At 40.8% G+C, this 24089-nt stretch overlaps 1 protein-coding gene across 5 annotated transcripts in view; it reads left to right on the top strand.

Moving 5' to 3' along the window:
- LOC109853415 (insulin-like receptor) overlaps nt 1-24089 on the top strand; it is an 87352-nt gene that overhangs the window by 45611 nt on the left and 17652 nt on the right. For all 5 annotated transcript variants that reach the window (XM_020425543.1, XM_020425538.1, XM_020425539.1 and 2 more), the window contains 2 exons: nt 21545-22100; nt 23527-23950. In XM_020425543.1, the coding sequence (XP_020281132.1) occupies nt 21847-22100; nt 23527-23950 (678 nt within the window). In that variant the 5' untranslated portion in view covers nt 21545-21846. The remainder of the gene's footprint in view (nt 1-21544; nt 22101-23526; nt 23951-24089) is intronic.

The raw sequence follows: 24089 nt of genomic DNA, 5'->3' as shown, positions 1-24089 counted from the left end.
ATATATAATATATATATATATATATATATATATATATATATTATATATATATATATATAATATTCTTTTTTTTACTCTTTTCCTTGTCACGTGACTTTAGTCACGTGGTGTTACTCCTCCCTCTCACTAATTTTCGAGTTTAATTTTTACGAGTTATTTTTGACATCTCTCATATGTGTATTATATGGTTTGTAAGACATATATATATAATCTAATATTTGATGCTTCCGCGGTGTGTAGTATTAACATAAGTACAAAGATGTTTTTTCGGGTTTGAACCGCGTTAGTGTCATTTTTATACCGACGTTTCGTGAACGTGACATCTCACTTTATTAGAGTTTACTGTAGTATCAGGCTGCTCTTTAAACCCTGATGAAGTGAGCTGTAATGTTCACGAAACGTCGGTATAAAAATAACACTAACGCGGTTCAAACCCGAAAAAACATCTTTGTATGTTAATACATATATATATATATATTAGCTGTCTTCGCGGTGACAAGTTGTGTTCGCTGACACAACACGTTAAAAGAAAAATATAATAACAGCATGCGCGTGCTTGTTTTTTTTTTTTTTTTGCTAGTAAAATAAAATTGAAGTTTTCCTTCGCACACACGATCGTGCGCGAGTTACGTATGTAAATGATGTAATTGCGATTACGATAACGCAGCGATTTGCGATTTCCGGCACGAGATAATTGATCATGCGATGTAAGACGCTCTCTATTGGCAATAAATTTAAATCGCGTCTACTTCAATCTTCTCGATTATTTCTGTATTTCCAAGTTCGAATAAAGTTTTTTTTTTTTTGTTTTACCGAGAACATGCACGCATATTATTTACAACTGCGTGTTCCGATGTTGTTACGAAGATATGCAAATTAAACTATAGATAAGGGGAGTTTGAACGGAAGGGGCGATTGATAAGTATCCGAAACGCATAGATAGCGACAGTAAACGCTGGACTCGTTGGATTTGCGCGCGACTAAGTGGACTCTCGGCGGACAAATTCAGGACAATTGCCGCGTTTTCAGCAGAATTTTTACGTTTTTGTGTTTATTATTTGCGATAGTCTCTAGATTTACGAGTGCCTCTTCTTGCTCTATGATCTATTGCTAATACGAAAACACACGTCACTGACGAGTGGAGGTAATCGCAAAACGCTTACTAAGCGCGTTCTGCGATTTTGCTGAGCGCGGCCAATGCTCTCGCGTTTCAGCTGTTGCAATTGCCAAAATTTGTTGACCTCGGCTGCAAGTTGCCGCTTCATCCGTCGTGTCCGTGCCAGACGCGACAAATGATGCGCGATTTCCACTTATTTCCGGATCTGAAAATAAATGACTCGGTGAAAAGAATTGTTTCTCTTCAACGACGGGGAGTTATCGATGTCGAGAATAAGAGCCGAGTAAATGGCTCGGTACTATCTGAAGAGCTGTCGAGCGGCCCGAGTGCGATAATGAACCAGCGTTTCTTCCGAAGAACTTGTCAACGACGACAACAACAGCAATGTGTGAACATCGTTGCCGTGCGTGCGTCGCTTCGGATACTTATCAATCTTATTCCCGCTATATTTTGTTGCGCGCGCGGCGAAGTGAAATGAGCCGAGGCAATTTCGAGGCGTCTCGCTCTTGTGTAAGGACACGAGAAATGACTGCGGGCGTAAGATAGCGGTGTTGCATGCACGGGCATTGAGTGACATCGAGTTGCATCGCCGCAATGCGCTGAGGGAATCCGTTGTAAAGCCTGTTCGTGCTGTGCGCGATGCAGAAGTTGTCGAAGGGATCGTCGACCGACGGGATCTCGGCTTTCATCGAGGTGACTCGGCGAGATACAACGAGGGATCGACCGCTCGTACTTTGCGGTTACCAACGCGAACGCAGACGACAGTTGCACAAACGGTTGCACGAACGCGCGCGGAACTTCGCCAGACGGAGGGCGATTTATTAATCGACGCGAGTGTGTATCGTTGTCAATGCGCGCCGGTGACAAACGAAACAAAACTATTTGTGACGATGCGACACGAGATAAAAAAAAAAAAAAAAAAAAAAAAAGAATGATGAATGTGGCAACGATAGATAGAATTTTATTATCGCTTTTGTGGCAAAATAAAATTTATTAAAACACGCACTTGTGTAATAAGAGATAAATGTCTTAATGACTGGATATTTATTTAAAAAATATTTATTGGATATGTATGTAAATATTAATCGTAACATTTATCAATGTTTCAACTGCTGTTTGAGATATATTTTTCATTATTGGTTTCTAATTTTTTATATATATTTTATATATATTATATATTGTATTATTTTATGTGTGTATATTGTATTATATACTATTTACAAAAAGTTAGAAACTAGTAATTAAATATATCTTAAACAATTTAAAACTATTTAAAATCAAACAAAAACATGTTATTAAAAAACAAATTTAGATATGAAAATTTATATATATTTAACACATGTGTAAATTTTTTTTTTTTTTTTTTTTTTTTTTTTTTTTCAATTAATTTTTTAATAAGTGTCACCGGGGTGTCGTTTGTCTTGTGCAGTATATTGTTTTTTTTTTTTTTTTTTAGAAAAAGTGCGAACAAATTTTTTTTATTTGATAATTTTACTTCGCAGATCTTTTACGACGCACGTGCGCGCGCTGGAATGATTTCACTTTCACACGAAGTCGCAGTCCATTTTCCGTCGACGTTTTTATTTCCGGCGCGACATAAAAGAATATCGAGGCGCGCGGGTGTCAATATCAAACGCACAACCTTGCCGTAAAAAGGAAAAACCTTCGATTCTGCATTCTTATCGGAATACCGTAACTTCATCTCCTATTCTATCTGATCTGCCTTTTGTGAGCGAACGTTTATGCATTTTTTTTTGCCTTAGCGCAAGGGAGGAGAATTGTGCGTTTGACCGGCGACTTTGCTTCGGTCTTTTTTTTTTATTTCTTTGCGCTATTTTATAAAACGCGGAGACGGGTGTGTCGTGTATGGCGCGAGATTAAATCGATACGTTTTTAATCAATTTTGCACCGGTCGCGCCGGAAAAGAAGTCGCGAAATAAAAAATAAACGCGCTTTTCCCCTATCCCCCCGCTCTCTTCAAGAAAAAAGTGCGCCACTTCGCGTTTTATCGACGCGCACAAACCAAATCAACAACGACGCGTGTTGTTGTTAATCTTCACGCAATCGCGCATTCATTATTCCGCTTCCGTCATTGATCGTCTGTGCGCGCCGTTACACGTGTAGTAATTTATAACATAAACAAGCACACAGAGATATCGAGTTAATTATCTATTATATTTTATTAATTTTATTAATTTATAAAACGTATATTCGCGCGTTGTCAGCGAATCTTACTTTTTTTTTCTCGGTCTCTGTTAAATAAATTAATGAATTACCGAGGAAGTAAAAAAAAAACCTTTCAAGGATCGAGAGAGATCCTTTTTTTGTCCCGTGATCTTAATTAACTATCGACATCTCACGGCGAAATGAAATTACCACGGATGCGTGTTTACGAGTTACACAACCGGAAGATGAGGGCGAAAAACATTTATAGTTTCTCGCTGTTGATGACTCTCGCAGAGGACATTTGCTATCGGCGCGACATGTATACGTACTTGATTCCCGATCGTTGCCATCGCGCGCTGGTTTGCAACGGGAACGGTCTGGTGTACAGGAAGTTTGGATGAGTCGCGCGCTGTCACGGCGCGCTGCTCCTTACCGTCGTACCATAATGAGATACACTTGTCTCGAACATATTTTGCGGACAACGAGCGCGTCATTGAAGTTGCGGACAACGAGCGCGTCATTGAAGTTGCGCACGTCGCGCGCGGATGATGATGCATCGGTCCGCTTCTCCCGCAAATTACGGTAACTCGATCTCTCTCGATTCAGCGAGCACTCGCGAGAATTATTGACAAAGCGAGATAATCTCCACTTAAATATTTCGAAACGAACGCAGTTCGCAAACTATCTCTCTTTCTCTCTCTCAGTCTCGTTATCGCGCATTCCGCGAATGCTGAAAATCGCAACTTTCGCAAATTCTCCCCGCAAAGCCGAACCGTTACTGCGTAGCAGCGACATTCCGCGAAACAAGTTTGCAAAATGTTCGTCGAGGAAGTCGAGTTCCTCTATCTTCGTTTATTTAACATGCTCTCCGGAAAATTGACAGAAGTTTTCTTCCGTCGCACCACCGCTTTTGCACCAACGCGTCTGCTGTATTCGAAGTTGCGCAACATCTGCTTTACTGCACAAAGTTGCGAAGCAAACTTGTTTTACATATTCTACAAGCGTAAAACTGTAAGAACAAAAAAACAAATCGGCGCGGAAAAAGGCGTTTGAATAATCCCCGTCGCGCGCGGACGAAGGAGCGAAATCCTTTTTTCTTTTTTTTTTTTCTTTTATCTGAGCGCAGCGCGCCACGGGTTAAAGAGCGCAACGCTCGGCTGCGTCGCGGCGCGATGTTCCTTTCATGAACGCGCGAACTTCGCCTCTTAATGGTGTGAAAATGTTAACGGATAAAGAGCCGTTGAAGCGTTTTATTCGATTATAGGGGAAAAGGCTAATGCCCCGCCAGCGCGCACCCGACGATATTTTTTTTCTCGTTCTCTCTCTGTGTGTGTGTTTGTAATAGGAAAAGTTAAATTTGTTATACGGCGATACGCAAATAATTCGCAACGCTTACCAGACGACGCTATCGACTTCGAACAACGAAACAAAAACGAACCGCTTTTGAATTTCGCGCGTTGTATCAGTCGATGGTTTGCACGAAGTCAATCTCGGGGAGCTTTTGTGCTCGCGCAAACGAGTTGTGCAGATAGAGTGAAACACGTGAAACGCGATGCGGGAAATCGGCCGGGATCGAAATGCTTTCGAATGTAAACGGAATTGTGTATCTTTGTTCGAATGATAATTCCGCCGACACACGCGACAGAATGGCCGCGATGCTGCATTTTTTTTTTCTTTCTCTTAATCGATTTTTCGCGTCGCGCGGCTTCCGAAACGACGCCCGAAATACTTCTCTCTTGTGTCGGCAAGAAGCGCACGGGACGGTGCTTATCTTTTTTGCTCTTTAAATGTCTCGCACGACGCGTCTTTCTCGCAATTTCGCGCGACCGGCTGTCATTAGCGTCACATTTATGTGCTTTTAAGTGCTTTTAATGTGTCAGTGATAGCGTCATAAGGAAAAAATTACATTTTTTTGGCTTTTTAATTTTGATTCGTTATACATGTTTAATTCTTTCGTTTTTTCCTCCGACTGTTAATGTGAAATTTATGAAACTCTAAAAGCGTGTCTCGACCACCAAATAAATATTCCATTGCAGATATTATTTTTGAATTTATTTTATTAATTCAAAAAATTTGAAAAGTTTAACACGGATTTTTTGTTAAATGGGGAAAAAAATTCCAAATTTTCCAACATTGTGCTTAAAATGTCACCGAATCAAAAAATCATGTTATCCCGATATTTGATATTTTTAGCTTTTTTTTTTTCGTTACGTGCGCATTTAATGCTTGAGCGTGTAGTGGTAATCAATTTTAAATTTACTTTTTAATTCGCGACCACGGACAAATCGAAATTTGCTTCGAAATATTCCGCACGGTCCGTAAATTTCCTCTCTTTTATGTAATAATAATTAAAAAATAAAATAATTTATTTTCCACGGTAATACACGGTTTCCTTTAATCTCAATATATATATATAGCGCGTAATGTTTAATCAAAATTATTTGAAAAATTTTACCTTGTTACGCGAACGAACCCGCTTTTGTAGAGTAGTTGCGCAATATCTCTTTCGCTTATCAGAAGCTTAATAAATTAATAGCCGGCGGTTTAACTCCGGTTCGCGCAGCTAATTAACGCGTTAATACACTCACGAAATTTCGACACCACCGCTCAACCTTGTTGTCAAGACCCACACGTGAGCCTCGACAAATCCGTGGGAGGGCGTCCGATTAGCAGTCCGGGATCGCAGCGTGCGAGTCGTGTGTGCGAGCAACCCGGTTTCAGGAACAAGTTAGGAACACCATGCGAACACAGAACTCCGTTTGATTTAGTCTTTACACACGGGGCGTCGCGATAAATCAGCGCCGCAACGTGAAACTTGTTTACTCGATAACGCTCGATGCTGCCGAGATCTCCAGTCGGCGGCTTGATGCGGTGGTGCGTGCGTGCGCGCGCGCATGTGTGTTTGTGTGTGTGTGTGTGTATGTATTTTGCGATAATCGTGAGAGCGGAATCACTGTTCAGCCTGATCGACGGCACGGGAAATTAATTATTAATCAATTCCGTCGAGGGGTGCGTTTGCACGTGGTAAATTAGCAGCCGCCCTGTGAGAGGCAAATGGAGCAGGAAACGAGACGATCGTCTCTCTGCTTTAAGTGGGCCATTTTGCTTATCAGTTACCGATGGGAAGAAATGTTCCGTTAGTTCGTGGGCCTCTCACAACGGGACGACAGAGCGGTGACACCGGTTCTCAGTTTCAACCTGAGATCGAAGAAGCCGCAACTCGGTGCGCAGTCTCGGTGTGAGAGCCGACTTAAAAAAACGAGAACGCGACAACACCCCTTCCTTCTTTCGCGACGTTTTATTTTTGTTTTGTTTTGTTGCGTTTTTTTCTCTTTATTGCAATATCGGCTTCATTATCTAATTGACGATATCGATCTCCGACGTTTGAGCCGCGACGGATTACGAAGATGATAATCGTCTCGATAATAACGCTTCGTAATTAATTAACCACGGGAGAGAGGTTCTGCGGCAACGCAGAGAAATTTCTCTGTCTCTGTCTTAACATTAATTACTACTTTGCTCGGGCGGCGATAATTGGCATCAAAATGAAAGCTTACTCACGCCGGGAATGGTTAATAATATTTGTGTAAGAGAAAGAGAGAAGGAAAGAAGGAAAGACAGTCTCCGTTCGCGAAACATCGTCTTGAACGAAACTTCACGGTTCGAAAGATGAGCTTCTCGCGCCGTCTTATCGTCGTTATTCGTCTTAAAAGGGACAGTGGTTATAGCTTTTTTATGATAGTTTGGGAGAGCAGCAAATGGAACGTCGAGGTATTACAATTATTCCTTAATGCTGCGGGCGTTATCGTATAATTTTTTTTTTCTCATTACGAGGTACGTTTTTGTAAAATAAAATAAAAAAAAAAAAGCGGCGCCCGAGCGAGATTATCTTCTCGTACTAAATTTTTCGCAATGAACTTCGGTAATTGAGTTCTCATTCATACCGTGAATTAAAGAATATCAGCAAATGAAGAAATCTCAAGAGAGAGAGAGAGAGAGTTAGTTGGATGAACAAATTTAAATGCGTAAACGAAAGAGCACTCGCGACGAGGACACTTAAGGCGTGATTATGAACAATAAAAAAACATTTCACGATTGTATAATTACATTACGGGAATAAATTTATAAATTTTTATATCTCCTGACGTAACGAGAGAGGCGTGTGTGGCTCGACGTGACGACGAAGAGAAGCGACATCGCGATACAGTTATTTCTCTCTTTTCTCTCTCTCTCTCTCTCTCTCTCTCTCTCTTTTTTTCTCTCTCGAAAGGTGGATAGCGCGTGAATTTTTTCTCTCCCTCTCCGTGAAATTCCGATGTGTCCGACAATATTCGCGCGACATTGTAACGAAGTGCGCGCAACGGCGCAATTTTTTAATTGATACGTCGGCGACGCATCGAATTCGCGCGCGTCATTAAAGCGTGGGATTAAAAGGCGGAATATATATGTGAAGTAAAAAAAAAAAAAAAACAAAACAAAAAAAAACCATTTCGCGGATCTCTCTCGCCGCTCTCTCGAATTCCGACGTGAAAAACCGGAATTTTTTTCCGACACGCGTAAGCAATCGAGTGCGCGTAATTATTATATTTGACTGAACAATTATTATCAATCGATTCGATTCTCTCTCGAGGTGGATCCGTTGTCGCTTTTTGACGTGTAAAAACAAAAAATCGCAAAAGAGCAAATAGATACAAAGTGCGCATTCGGGTGTCGTTGTACAGATAATATTTTCGCATTACCGAGCTAATATTTTTCCAGAAAGAGAACCAATTTTTATCGAGCCATCGGCGTAGTTCTCTCTCTTCTTCTTCTTCCGCGTCGCGCTTGTTAAAACTTTGCCTTCCGTGTGTATTTAAGTGCAGATATAATATTTGAATTTATATTACACGACACACACATCACCCTCCCGCGCGACACGGGAGAGGAGATGAATTTTGTTGCAAATTTTTTAATCTTAGCGCGCTCTCGGCATGTTGAAATATTCCACAGAACTGTCACAATTCACAAAAGAGCATTCGTTTCATCTCTCGGAACTCGTGCGCATACGATTCCACTTAAATTTTGAAATCGCGTGTGTTTCGCGAATTTTTAGGAACATTCACACAAATGACTCGCGCGCAATTTAATATTCTTTTCAAGAGAGAGAGAGAAAGAGAGAGACAGAGAACGTTGCTGCGAGAAGTGTTTTAAACGGCTGATAATTCTCGGATTATTCGCGCAAGAGGATTGGTATTGCAGGAACATATACAAGCGCGCGCTCGTGTGCGTTCACAATTTTGCGAATTTGAATTTCAGTAACGAGAGAGATGTCACTGAGACAAAATGCAGAATATTTCATACGCACAAGAGAGGCGAGGAGAGGGGACGGGGAGGAGGGAAGACTATGCATGTCGCGCGCGTGTGTGTATAAGGTGGAATAATATTCTCTTCCCTTTTCAGATTAGGCAATTTCAGAGAGACTGCTGGACGCGCGGGGTGCCTGTGCGCGATGCAAAACTCATTTTGACTCCAAAACTTCCAACCCATACGTAATTGCGGCGCTCTCGAAGAAAAAAGAACGGAATCGGAATTAAAAATGTCCACTACATGTTTATCGAGGCAAATTGGTTACTGATTTACGCGAGGGAGGGAAGAGGTTTGCATCACGTGCGTTTGTCTTGTACCATAAACGCGCGATTTTGTTTTTGACTTCTGCTGTTCTGTTTGCTCTTTTTTTTTTTTACGCAAAAACACCGCGTTTGTAAATAATATAAACTTTTGTACGAATGAGTGTTTTTTTTTTTTGGAAGATGCGGACACGCGCACAGAGAGCGGACTCGAAATAAAGTGCTGATGAGAAATGCGATGCTTTTGTTAAATGCGCGCGCTACATAACGAATAATTGGATGCGCATAACATGATCGGTGCGTTTTGCGCCACATTTCTCGTTTGCGAATTTACGCGCAAAAATATAATTTTTAATATACAAAATGTGTATAGCTTTATGTGTATATCAAATCCTTTTGGGAAATAATAATAAAACTGTCTCGCGAGCTAAAAAATAACAAATGTTGCTGCGCGTCGCTGAATGTGTGCGCGATTTGTGTACATTCAAAATTCTATGTGCGACCCCGGTGTTGTAACACCATAAAATCTATATTTTGCACGAATCGGACATTCGACGCTGAGGGCAAAATGCACGCGTCGTTTGATCCGTGTGTGTGTGTGTGTATATGTGTGTGTATATGTGTGTGTGTGTTTACGCAACTTTCACAGAAAGAAATGAAACCGGAGGGCCACATAACGGCTCGACGTGTTAATAGTGAAAATTTAAAAAGCACGCGCGGAAACGACGCGGAGTCGTCAATCGAATTTCCGCTCGGTAAATGCGATTCTCGGGTTTGCGACTTTGTGTCGGGGATCTAGGTCCGAAAGAAAGAGAGTGGGAAAGAGAAGAAGAGCGAAAACAAAACAAAACAAAAAAATCTCATCTCGAATTAATAATTCGTAGAGCAATTCGCGAATGTGCGGCAAATTATTGCGAAATGTTTTATATATTACCGGCAACGCGCGATGCGATTAAACTCGCATAGGGAATAAAAAGTGCAACCGAGGCGAAGCAGATGAAAAACAAGCAGAATTTAATCCGAATCGTGTTTGCGAGTTTTAAAAATGCGCATATTATGTTCTCCGGGGGATTCTGAGGATTAGAGTTACGATTACGCGCACTGAAATTTTAATTGGACAACGTAGCGCAGAGAGAGAAAGAGAGAGAGAGGGGTAAGCTTCTTTTGCTTCTTTTGGTACTTTTTCAGTATTCATGACACTACTTTAAATTAAGCGCGGCTAGAAACGGTTAAAAAGGATTCCTATGTATTTTAAACTACAAATGAAGTAATCTGTTTTCAACTTTTTCCTTTTCTTTCTCTCTCTCTCTCTCTCTCTCTCTCTCTCTCTTTCTCTCTTTTCCAAAACTACGTTTTTTCTTAACTCACATATTCAATTTGTTTATAATTAAAAGTGAAAAAAGTGATCTTTTTTATGAAAAAGTAAGTAAAAAAAAACTATCTTTTCGAAAAGAGAAGCAACAAACTCTATGAAGTACTCGACGGAAAGTTAACGGACCATTGGTATCGAAAAATACGTAAAAAGTGTGTACTTAGATCGCCGTCGAGATATCGCACGCGATTTAACGTGATTTAATCGTGAGGTGTCGGGATGTCGCTTCATTGGTTACAAAGAGAGCCAAAGATGAAGAAGCTAAAGACGGTCATTTCAAATACACGTAAGATCCCGACTATGAAACGCGCCCCGGCCTTGCACAGAATCCATAAATTGGAAAGTGGCGAGACGGGGATACCCTGCTATTATCTTATCGAAATTGAGTTCTTCCCCTCCCGCCGTTAAAAGGGAGCACAACAAGAAAACTAATACCCTAAAAGTTCGTCCCGGTAATGGCTTCTCGTTAATTTTCACAAACCCAGCACATCCCCCCTTCGCTTTTTATTATTTATTAGCTATATAAAAACAACAATAAGACTGATGTATATCGTCGTAATTACGTGGCAAACTCGATGCGGAGTTTCGGGAACGACGGATCGTGTTCGGCAAAGAATGCGCAACGGAGAAAAATTGGAAAATTGCTCGCAGGTGACACGTAGAAAATGCAAAAAATTCTTCTCGCGAAGATAATAACGAAAGTTGTAATAAATCACAGGAATCGACCGCCGCGTCATCGTTGTCTCGCGAGAGATATTAAACGGAGAGAGAGAGAGAGAGAGAGAGAGAGAAAGCTGTTTTAAAAAGTGTTGCCGTAAAGATATTTGACGAAATAAAACGAAACGGCCAAGCGCGGCCATTACTGACCGCAATCAGCGTTTTCTTGCTGCGAAACAATGTCAAGCATCATTTCAAAATTATCGATCCCGCATAACTTGAGCGACCATTATGAAACCATGCGGCCGTCATGGCGGCTACAAGGTTGCAAGAAGGTGGGATCCCGCAGAGATGTATAGAGAAAGAGAGAGAGAGAGAGACAGAGATAGAGAGAGAAAAAGAGAGAAAGAGACGCCACGGGCCGCAGATGCCTTGGAGTGTCAGTCTATGGCAGTGCCGCAAGGGCGGCAAAACTTGTTCGCGCTTGTGTATTAGCTCTCTCTCGTGCGACGAGAGAGAAAAGTACATGCGCATTTCCCAGGGAAATTTACATTCGTTTTCTAACACAGGCGCGCGCTTCTCTGTCCCGTTCTTAGCAATTTCATTTATTTATTTTATCGAATTTTATACTCGTTTCTTTCTTATTTTCTGACAATTCGCAACACATTCGACGATCGCGAGAATTCGTGCGAAGTCGTGAAAAAAATGTGTGTGACATCAAATCGAGACTGTCGAGATCGTATCGGGCGAGACGTAATTTCGTTAATGTAAAACAGGATGGGAAATTTATGAATTTCAATGGATTAACATGCGAGAGAGCGGTGACGTTAATGGAAAAGTTGAAATAATTGATCAAGTTTGTACACGGGAGTATAATAATATTGCACATGCGCGTGCGCGAGGTTTCTCTTTTGTTCCGCGTGTTTTTAACAAGTAAAGAGTCGAGGGGAGGGGAATCGAAGTTTCATGGATATTTGAATATCGGAAGAGAGAAGATTGGCGAGCGTGCGTTTGAGTGACAGGTTGATAAACGCGATATGCCTCGGGGCACCGCGAACATCTTGGTACGTCTCTGGCTCCCTTTCTTCTTGGGGAGAGCAGCCGAGTGAAGCGCATTTGTTAGCAACGGTGCAGAATTCAATCTACTTCGTGGCCAGGAAAGAACCAATTCGTCGCGGAGGTACCGCAGAGGGTTGTACGAAGAAGAAACTAAAACGCGCGCGCGCGCGCGCGCGGGAAAGCGGAAAACCGAAAGATTCGAACGCGCAAGCCGCACTTTTAAATTCGATAAAGTTCTATCTTATTATTTCTTTTCTTTTCTTTTTTTTTTTTTTTTTTTTTTTTTTTTTTTTTTTTTTTTTTTTTTTTTTTTTTTTTTTTTTTTTTTTTTTCTTATTTTATTCTTTCCCTTGGCGCGATAAGATTTAGTTCAAGGATTCTCTTGTCGCTCTCCGTATCGATTTCGGATAGTAAAGAGCGGAATTGTNAGAAACTAAAACGCGCGCGCGCGCGCGCGCGGGAAAGCGGAAAACCGAAAGATTCGAACGCGCAAGCCGCACTTTTAAATTCGATAAAGTTCTATGTGAGAAAAAAAAATATGTGCGATTTTTTTTTTTTTTTTTTTTTTTTTTTTTTTTTTTTTTTTTTTTTTTTTTTTTTTTTTTTTTTTTTTAACTTATTTTATTCTTTCCCTTGGCGCGATAAGATTTAGTTCAAGGATTCTCTTGTCGCTCTCCGTATCGATTTCGGATAGTAAAGAGCGGAATTGTAAGAGTGTTTTTTTTTCTTTTTTTTTTTTAATACGGTGCTTTACCTAAATAACGTTAAGAGAGGAGAGGATGCACGCGCGTAGTCTCGGTGCAACGAAAATTTTTTTTCGAGCGACGTATAATTAAAAAGTCTCAAGGATCTCATTACTCCAGTCGCAACGCGAATGTGAATTACTACACTTGATCACAGTTTTTTTTTGTTTTTTTTTTTTTTTTTGTTTGATGTTTGAGATTAATAAAGTTGCCTTCCGGCTTCGTGAACTCTCTCTCTCGTCTCGAGTGAGCGTGACGTGAAACCGTTTGTTTCTAGAAAAAACTAGAATTTCGCGTGGCACGCGGGGATTGAGAACACTCGTGCGGAAAGTTTTTCGACGGTTTCCCAATTCATGGGTCACATACTTGAATTCCTTCCGACTCTGAGCGAGATGTACGCGTATAGCACGGGAAACCGAAAAGATCTGCGCTAAAATAGCAGGAAGATTACCAGCATCGACAAAAAACAACGTATTATTTGTCTCGCCACTAAAAAATAAAAATAAAAATAAAAATAAAAAAAAAACGTTGATGAAACAAAACATTCAGCAGACTCGGCAATTTTTTTCCCGCTGGCCATACAATAATAGCAAAAATCGTTCTTTTCTACGAGCGTGTGCAAAAACGACGAAAGACGTGTAAATAATAGAAGAAAAAAAAATAAAATAAACATTGCGTCGTATGTCACCGCGTCAAGATAAAAGCGAGTTGATTGTCGATACGAAAAAAAAAAAACAACAAAAAAAAACTCACAAACTCACGCCGCAAAGTCAACACGCACTTCGACGGCTGATGAATGAAGCGAGAAAAAAAATATCGAGACGCACCGAAAGTAGGGATAATTAGGGAAGTTGTCACAAAGTTGTATACGGACGCGCGCGGCGCCGCCGCCGCCGCCGTGGCGAAATATTCACGCGTTGTATATTTACGAGCGCGCACAAACGTCGGGCATAACTTACCCATAGAGCTCTTCAGAGATCAGAACTGGTTTTGAGCCGCATTTGGTGGCGGCTGCGCGCAACATAGTAATAACGATCGCACAAATAAAACGACCCCGCATCGAAACACCGCGCTGCAACATTGTAAGCAGGTCCATTATTAATCGATGCGCTATCTCTAAGTCTTGTGGGAGGGGGAGAAAAAAAAACACAACAAAAGAATAAAACGGCGGGTTAAAGAGTTACAGCCGTGAAGTCCTTCGTGGGATAAAGGAAAGGAGAGTCACGTTTGCGCGGCTATTGGGCGAAAAATCGATATGAAGGGCGCAGACAGATGAAGTCAAATGGAAAGAGCGGGGAGGCGGGGGAGGAAAGGGAAGAGAGAAAAGAGAGAACGCGGCGCGCAGAGTGAGTTCACGGTTCGCAGTGCGTGTGCGTGCGGAATAAGAGAAAAAGATGCAAAAAAACCGCAAATCGGGGAAGGGGATAAGGGGGAGAATGACAAAGGACGCGTCGCGTAATGAACATTGCCCTCATTAATCATCGAAAATGCGCCGAAGCCGATCTTATCGCGCGATTGGCAATACCCGCGCGCGCGCACGCACGCACACACGCTCGCATCTCATTCCCTCCGCATTTTCGTTATTCGGTATTTTTTCTCACGTCAGTCTCGTCGCGCGCGTGTAATCATCCATCAACCGCGCGCGCGCGCGCGTGTGCATTAAAAATATTAAAGTCAAAAATATTGATGATACTTCAAAGTTGATATTTCGAAATTGTCCAGAGAGAAGAGAGACACGCGCGCGTTGGTGGGCGCACTCTCGGAGAAAGTCGGAGCCCGTAACAATGCGGCAAGGTGCGGTTTTAGAGTTCACACCGCGTTGCGACGTGCGCAAAGGGCATTCGATCTCGAAAGATATTATCGGTATTAAAATTACTCTCAAAAAAAGAAAACCGAATGGTTTTTTTTTTTTATTTCGAATTGAGAATTTTTAATTTCAAATTATAACGTGCGATTAATTGACGCGTTAACAAATTTTAATTAAGTGTCTTGTCGCGTTTCTCTTATGTAATTGGATAACGAAAGAGTGTGCGTGCGCGCAATCTATATATTTGTTGCAAATTTATCTTCTGTCGCACCGCAAAAATATTCGCGAGATTTGTATGAAACATTCGCACGTTCGTTTTTATTTGCCTCGTTTTTTTTTTTTTTTTTTTTTTTTTTTTTTTTTTTTTTTTTTTATCGTCGTCTTTTCCACTCGAAGAATCTTTGTTTCAAGACCGAGACGGATATCAAATAGCGGTAAACAAGTCGTAAATAATATTGATGCTACAGAGGAGCGCGCGCAGTCGAATTTCCGCATGAAATATGAAGATCCGAAAGGCCTCTTCACATCGTGTAAACTATCCGGGAGGTATTCGGCTGTCACACTTCGAACCCGGTTGCTCGTGTGAGTCATTTTGTTTCTCGACCGGGGATAGAAAAAAGAAAAAACAAACGGAAGAAGAAAAAAAAACGAAGAAAAAGAAGAAGAAGAAGAAGACTTCCCGGCGGCGGACTTCTCTTTCGATTTCACCGCCGACAAACTACATCGTAATATGCGGGGCTATCTCGACGCGCGTATTCTAAATATTCCGCTCTGGTGAAAGAGCGCGCGGCACATTGCTGCGAAAAGAAGCACGGGACCCCCATTCATCTTTCGCCGAATCTCGTATCGCCAACGGAGTTGTCTACTTCGGCTGCTCGGGAATTCCGCCGTCCGCGCAAAAACATCCCAACTTCATTCGCTCTCTCGCTTCGCTGTCTTGTGTGTGAGGCAAAGTCACCGAAAAAAAAAGAAAAAAAAAGAAAAAAACCGAAAAAAGGAACGAAGTCGCACGACCCGAGTTGTGTTCGAATTCCGACACACCACATGCGCGCTTCTTTCTCGTGGGCCTTCCCCACTCTTTTCTTACCTGAGGATCAGCAGGGAGTCGCGCGCCCGAAAGTGTTGATTCTGACGTGTTTATGTACTCTCCGCGATCAGAAAAATAAGCTGTTATTATTCGACGCATCAGATTTTAACATTAATTAATTAATTTAACAAGATCCTTTTTCTATCTCTTTCTCTCTCTCTCGGGAGAATCTCGAGCGCGCGAGTGTTTTTTGATCCGGACGCGAGAGTCTAATTAATATGTTTTCGCTCCGAAAGCAAATGTAAAAAAACAGTACGTTTTAAATATTCTTTTGTTTTTTTTTTTTTTTTTATTAGTTAGCAACTTTCTTTCCTACGCTTTCATTAATTAATTGATGTATCCATTAAGTAATGGGCGTCGCTCTCGCCGATCTCTGTTTCCTTTTTTTTTTTTTTTGTTTTTTTTTTCCAGCGCGAGATCAAAAATATGAAGATAAAAATGAACATGATTAATTGGAAAGCGGCGGGAAACACGTTAATTACCGTAACTTTGTGGTAGAGACGTGTAATTTTTTTTTTCTCTCTCTCTCTCCCCGAGATAGCTGGGATAGCAGAGCCCCGCTTAAGTCGACACTCTAAGGATTCTTCTTTACACGTAGCTTGCAACACGCGCGGATTCACGACTGACCGAATACGTGTGCGTGTGCGCGGGTGTAATCTCTCACGGAAATTGTCTATACAATTCCGTATCTTTAGAGATAAAGAACAAAACAATAAAAATAAACCAGAAAAAAAAAAAAAAAAAACAACAACAACTGAACAATCGCACAGATCGCATATCCTCTTCCGGTTCTTCGCTATCGCACCTTTATCGCGCAACGTTAAAAAGTACTTGTGCGTTTTATCGTGTGTGCGCATCCGGTTTTTAATCGCCTTCCAAAGAGAGACCAGATTCCATATTTTCCTCGATCGTTATCGCGACATTTATATCGCGAATTGAGATATTTTCGCCCCTGCGCGCGCAGCCAACAAACTCGGCGGCTACTAAGTAGTCGGCGACATAGTTATCGCCGGCAGGTACATATATATGTATATATATATGTATATATACATATATACGAGGAAAGCTGGTCTCTCTCGCGAGAGACCTCACAATAATTTACGGGTAAGAGAGAGGATTGCGCGCGTCACGGACATTCCGCCTGTCGACTTCAAACCGCATCGGATTATGACGTCAGCAAAGAAGAGAAGAGATTTACGCCGACGCGCGTTGTGTGTTTTCTTCGGCGTTTTATGTAAATCATCGACTATCGTCGGCGCGAGAAGGACTCTCTTTCTTTTCCCTCTTTGACTTCATTGAAACGCGCTCGCGCGAAGTGCGCGACAGTCACGTTGAGTGCGTAAAACGCTCGTAAACAAAGATCAGCAGCTGTCGAAACGCCGTCCGAGCGTGAAATAAATTCCGGATAGCGCGATTGCGTCTTTATGTTTCCATAATGTGTCATACGTCTGTGAACCCTCGTAATCTCCCTTTTGACTCAATGACCAGAAATAAGTGGATTTATATACGCGAATTGTGTGTATTTTGCACGCCCGTGTGTGCGCGTGTGCAAATGTGCGGATTTATCAGCAGCAACGTTGCTCGTTCGAATTACGAGAGGAGTTGCGAAGAGAGAGAGAGAGAGAGATTTGATTGATTGATGCTTTATTTTTTAGGCGCTCTTGGATAGGTCCTCTCAAGCGCAACTTAACAAACATAAAATAACTACAAACTTAATAAAAAATAAAAAATAAAAGTATATACAATAAAATAAAAATAAGAAAAATGAGAGAGGGTATGAGAAATAGATGAATATAAAATATAACATGACATTAAGAATAAAATATGAAAAATAATATGCTGAATATAAAAATTAAGAAATAAGACTAATGTGCCATATGGTGTAACAAAAACTCATAAAATCTGCTTCTGAAGGAAGAATACTGTTCGAGAAAGAGAGAGAGAGAGAGAGAAAGAAAGAAAGAAACGGGGGAGAGAAATGCAGGAATAATTCAACGATTCTCCAGGGCGACGCCCACGCGAGATAACGTCTCGAGGATATCGCGATCCCGTCTTTCCTGTAAAATGGCCTCATAAAACGCGCGGGTGGAACACAAGAAAAATACATACGATAACTCATACGTGATGATGCGCGCGGGATAAAATGTGATTTCCACATTTTTCCATTGTGATGATGCGACGAGTCTCCCAACAACGTAAAAACAATTTCTTTGAATAATCACGTCTTTTCGAAAAACAAAAAATCTTTCCGCGCGTCTTCCGCTTCGGCGCGGTGAGTCGTTTTACGCGAACGCGAGTTTCGAAAATCCGCTCGCCTTGAAAATCCCCCTTCGTTGCTGCTGCTGACCTGCTCGTAATCCGAGGCGGCGTAGGTACCCACGTCTGACATTTCTGAACAATAGAACGCGCGAGGGTGAAGATTGGCAAAACAAAAAAAACAAAAAAAAATCGAACGTTACGTAAATTCGAAGATGTCGACGTTTTGTTTTTCAAAAAACCGTGCTTGTGAAGAAAAAAATGGACGTTTTCGTTGCATCGAGACGCATCTCTGCGAAAACTTCTGTGAAAAGTCGAGGAAACTTTTGGATTGGTGCGCGCGGAAAAATCCATTCGTAGAATTATTTTTTTTAAAGAAGACTCTGTTTTTGTTTTCTTTTTCCAAAGCTAGTTAAATATAACTGGCGGTATTTAATAAAGAAAGTCAAAGGGAGAAAAAATAAATCTACTCAAAACTGCCGGCAGAAAGACTTGCCTTTTTTTTTTGCTTATCAAAGAACGCGCGTTCGCGTCTTTAGCAACAACTCGGCTCCGGACTTACTTCTCGAGAGAATCACTTTGAACGTAAACTAATGTGATTAAACTCACCCAACGACTCAAAGCTCAACGATTCGTCAAAGCCATCCGCATTATTCCGTTATTTTATTTGAAAACAAAAAAAAAAAGATAGAATCCGTTGGAATAAAAGAGCGATACGCTTGTTCGCGGGCAATCTCTTTTGCGAAATCTCCTCGCTTTGTTTCTTTTGTTTTTAACGGAACAAACTGAGGAAGAGATTTCATCGGACTATGTGTATCGGATTGTCTTTAATTAACGGTTTCACGTTTGAGTTTTCGTTCGATGTTTAAGCTAAATCAACACTTAGTTTACCAGTAGTTTAATTGCAAAGTTGATCAACTCAGGTGAACGGGCGATGCTTTCGCGAAGACTGTCGTGAATTTGTTAAGAAAGTAGTCCAACTTACGTTAACTTGCACGGCAAAGTCTTCATCTTGCGATACGTCGTTGACGTCGAACTGGTTTTTTGCAAAAAAAAAAGGAAAAAAAAAAAGAAAACTTGAACGTTATCTTTTGTTATTATTATCGTCACCGATTTGAACAGACGCGCTTCTTCATGCAAATAAACGTGATTACATGTGTAATAATTACGTGCGCGTCCGGCGGACGAAAACGGCGGACACTTGAAATATTTGAGCACTGATTGATGCATATTTAATAAGTAGTTCCAACTAGTGGTAATGAACGTGAATTAATGAAATTTCTGCTCGAGAGATATGCGATACTCTGTAATTTTGCATACGTATGGAGTGTATAATTACATTTGTGCGTGCGCACAAAAGGACATTATAATGACTGTTACAAAATAATGGCCACAAAAGCGCCAAAGTGCTAGTAACATCGGAAAGTGCATCAAGGACGTCGTGGGTATATTGTTGTTATCGCGTATGATTTTTTTTTTTTTTTTTCATGTAAATGTTTCCCATAACCTCGTTACTCCCCGAGCGTGTGTTATTAGAGAAATGTTTTTTTTTGCTGCGTGATTATGACGTTTGTTGTTTTGCTCCTTCGTTTTCGGAATCAAGACGAAAAGGAGAGATAACCCGAAATATTTCAACCGGTCGCTATTATATTGAAAGTCGAACAATTTAAATTGCAAATTGCGAGAGGTGAGCGAACCAAAAAAAAAAAAAGAAAAGAAAAGAATAAAAAAAAACCAAACACAACGAGAACTTCTATATATACACCGAGCGTATTTCAATTGTGCCTAACAACATTGTATTAATTTGTAAACTAGTTTAGACAGTGTTGTTTTTTTTTTTTGTACCGCCTTAATTAGCGGATACGTCGAACGTCTTTTGAGAGCGTTCCTAGATGCTAATTTTCTCAATGATCCGAACGCAACGATGCGTTCGGAACATGTTACTTGAGAGCCGCTTTGAAATTGAAAATAGAAAACGTTATCAGTCGATGCGATTCAAAACTTGTTCGTTCGTGTTCAGGTTCATGAATTTGAACTATTCGTCGTTACGTGAATTTCCGAGCGCTTTCGATTTTTTATTCCAAACATATTAAGAGACGCTGAAATAAATAAATATACATATACGCATATGTATATATGTATATATCCGCAACGGAGTAAAACGAAATAAAAAATCGTGATAGCGAAAACAAAATTAATGTTGTAGCGAGATGACGCTACTTTTTGCGTATCTCTCATTTTCTTTAGCGAGCAAATTAAAGTTGCATTAACACACACCCGAAACGTTTCGAATTCGTCGAAATGACTGGGATTTCTTATTTCAAATTACAAAAATGATTGAAATGCTTTTGTCCGAACACGTTGATTTTGACAAGAAACGTTAAATAAAACTCTGTAGCCGAAAGCTCCGGTTTGTTAATTAATTACTTAAATATTAAAGGAAATTTAAAACTTGTCAGATATAAAACGTTTTTCACAAGCTTGTCAAATTGACGAGTGCGTTGGAACAAAGCGCGCATTTCAACTCGAATTATTCTCTGACGTTTCAAACAGCAGCGTGTCTCACAATTTTCGTTGACAAGATAGAAGGCTTAAAAAAAAACAGAATAGTTTATATTCTCGCGAAGAAACTGCTGGCGAAGACATTTTCAGTTGTCAGAGACGACGACGACGACGACGACGACGTTGCCCCGCATGCACGATTTTCGCACGACGAATCTCTCGCGGATCCCGGGAGAATTTCGCGGGAGTCTTGCAAGCCTCCCGGACGCGAAGTGCGATCGATCGTCGCACGGAGCGGCGCGGAGACGAGAGCCTGCACCGAGCGATATATAACTCTGAAAATTGTTTTTTTTTCTTCTTCTTCTTGTTCTCCTTTTTCGCGGTAAAGAACTCGGCCACGCTTCGAAGTTGCGCAGGTACAACGCGCGCAAACGAGCGGGAATAATAGTTTTTCCCCACTTATTATTAGTTCGTGTTTTATTTGTCCGGAGTGGATTGTAACGTAAACCTCTCGAGTCTTCGCAGAAATTAACGCGCGCGCGCTCGCGGCAGAAGCTTTTAACAAGAGGAAGACCTTAATCAAGCGTTCTACTTCGGATTTAACGAACTCCGTCGTCAAGTTTGAAAACAGGATTGTTTTTATACATCTTCTCGTCGGAACACGGGCGCGTGTTCCGTTACCTAATCGGCCTTCTTTCATCCGCTAATCTTCTTAGAAGAAATTAGACGCGGGAGAAACTTGCGCGTTGCGCCACCGTTCCCGGATAAGGTACACTATCGGGATGTCTAAGGGTATTTAACTCCGACACATAGCAGAGGGATCCGAAGGGGGATTCAAAGAGGTCAATTACTGAGATAATTCGCAATTATAGTTCGTTTATCCGATTCTACAGGTCTCTCCTTCATGATGTATAATAATTTTTTTTTTATATATGTGTGTGTGTGTGTATATATATGTATATATATATATATATATATATATATTGTATGTTGTCTTCTTAATTTTCTCACTAATTATTCTTCAATTACTTCTGTCTAATTATTTTAATTGTTTCTTTCAAATTGCGAGATAAACCAACGCAATGAAACAGAGAGAGTCGTTGCGCGATTTAATTAACTCAAGTTGTCTCTTCGCAAAAATTAAACGAAAACATTTATGATTTTTTTTCCAGTTTTAATCCCAGTCTCCGAAAAGTCCGAAAAGAGAGTTTTTTGGAACACATTTGGACACGGGAGACTTTTGTTTTTTTTTTCTTTTTTTTTGTTTTTTTTTTCACGGACGGGCGAGGAGAACGGGAAGGAGACGAAAAACTCTCTCTCTCTCTCTCTCTCTCTCTCGTCGCGGGGTCGACTATCAATCGTCGATCAATCAAAAACGACGAACGTAAGGCGGGGGAACGGACACGTGGGGGATTATAAGTCGGGAACGTTGTACGGGTGGCCCCGAGCGCGCGGTGTTCAATGAGACAAGGAGATGAAGACGAGGAAGTCGCTGCTGCCGTTCGTTCTGTGTGTTACGGTGGTGGGCCTGGCGCTTTGCCAGGAGAAAAAATGGTCGAAATCGACCGCGAAGCACCGGGATAAAAGCGCTAAGGGCAAGTACGATCCTGATTACACGGACAGGTTCGAGGATTTCTACAAACGAAACTCGGCGGTCATCGATTACCAAACTCTCGGTTCGAACAGTCCGACATCCTACAGAAACAACAGGGCCATTTCTCAATCCAGGTACGGCATAAAGTTTCAAATATACATACGCGCTTTAAGATTTTACATTTAATTGTTTTTTAATTTCAAAACAACTTTAATAAATGTCATTTGCATTTTTTTCGCATATATCACTTAAGAGATTATTATTCAACAAACCGGTAACCAATCGATTTGATATACGACTTTTATTTATTTATTTATTTTTTTTTTTTATCTCTTGTGACCGATCGGACATTCGCAGAATCTTGCATACTTGTGCAAAATTTATTTTAATCGTTGTTTAATGTCTTTATGTTGTTGCTATAATTTTTTTTTTTATTTACATATCTCTTGAAGAAACGCGTTAAACACGGAAACTTCGGTTGAACAAGTTATTTTACTAATAATATCTCTCTTTTTTATTTTACATTCGAAGCGAGCTCGATATTTTTTTTGGATTGCGAAACGCGACTAGGAAACTTTTGCGATCGCTCAGGTGTTATCAGCAAATTCTTTCTCGTAACAGGAGAGCGTACGTACGTGATACGCCGACTGCAAGTTTTCGATACGCTTCGCGCGCGCGCGCGCGTGCGTAAATTGACGATACCTTCTCGGGTAAAGATTTTCAAGTGGATCGTTTTAAATAATTAAAACGCCGGCGAGACACTTTGACGTTTATTGGAGTGGAATAAATTTTAACAGTGCGGTTTTTTTTCCTCTCATTTGCCTATTTATTTTCTTTAACAATTAATTTCGCCGGATCGGTTATTTCGAGAGTATCATCGAAATGTCCGGACCCTCGTGCGCGCTTGTTGAAATTGAAATTCTCGTCTCTTTGATCTCTCTCCCTCTCTTAACATTTATTAGCAGATATGCACGCTCTTCTAATTTCGTCAGACGAACAATCGACGATATCGCGCACAAAAGGATCGTCCTTTAAACGCCGTTATAATTCCTTTTACTCTCGCGAATTGTAATTTTAGTTCGAATTTTTTTTTTTTTTTTATTAAAAGATCGCTTCAACGTTTTACGAACTTTAACGTATATGTTAGTTTTTTTTTTTTTTAATTATTAAACATCAAGGTTATAAATCAAGTTTTTTTTTTTTTAATTAAAAAGTATGTTTTGACAAAGTTTTTCGATAAAAGCTGCTTCGCGAAACATCAATGAGAATTGATAAATAATTCAAGAGCGTAGTAAAATTTTAAAAGTTCAGTATTTGCACAAACATGAAATGTCAATCTTCGATGATGCGCTCAAAGAGAGACGGACGTATAATATAGGATCGCTTTGAGAGGATTTCATCGTTACGTGTGTATGTGTTTGTTAAGAGAGAGAATCGTTTCGAGAGGAGATTCCCCATCGATACGTCGTTTATCGATCGTTCGACAAAAAAAAAAAAAAAACAAAAAAAAAATCACCATGATTCCCGACCAGTCAGCGAGAGAGAACACCGTTGTTTCAGACCGATGGACGTCGATGAATTGAAGGGCAATCAGCACTCTAGTCAATCGTCGAATCTGCCGAAGTCGCACGCGAAATCGACGGTGCGGGAGAAGGAACGCATAAAGAACACGACTATCGGGGACGGTATTTGTCAGAGCGCCGACATCAGGAACAACGTTCAATCTTTCTTTGATGTGAATCTGAACGATTGTCGCGTGATCGAGGGTTTTCTCCAAATTGTGCTTATCGAGAACAACACCGAGGCGGATTTCGAGAACGTTAGCTTCCCGGAACTGAGAGAGATCACCGGTTACTTCCTCTTGTATCGCGTCGACGGTTTGAAGAGCCTCAGCAAACTTTTTCCGAATCTCGCGGTCATCAGAGGCGACATACTTCTCACCGACTACGCCTTCATGATTTACGAGATGAAGAGCCTGCAGGAAGTAAGACTCCAGAATTTCACGCTCAAGTTCTTCTCTCTCCGCTCTGTCTTTTTATTCTCTTTTCTTTTGATTTTTCGTACGAAGATAAACGTCCCAGTGACCGAACATTTGTTAAAGAAATAATTGCAACAAATTTATT

Source organism: Pseudomyrmex gracilis, unplaced genomic scaffold (genome assembly GCF_002006095.1).
Source record: "Pseudomyrmex gracilis isolate BER0280 unplaced genomic scaffold, ASM200609v1 scaffold_48, whole genome shotgun sequence".
Taxonomy (NCBI): Eukaryota; Metazoa; Arthropoda; class Insecta; order Hymenoptera; family Formicidae; genus Pseudomyrmex; species Pseudomyrmex gracilis.
Note: the sequence above shows the minus strand (reverse complement) of the source record. Positions and strands in the feature narration are given on the sequence as shown.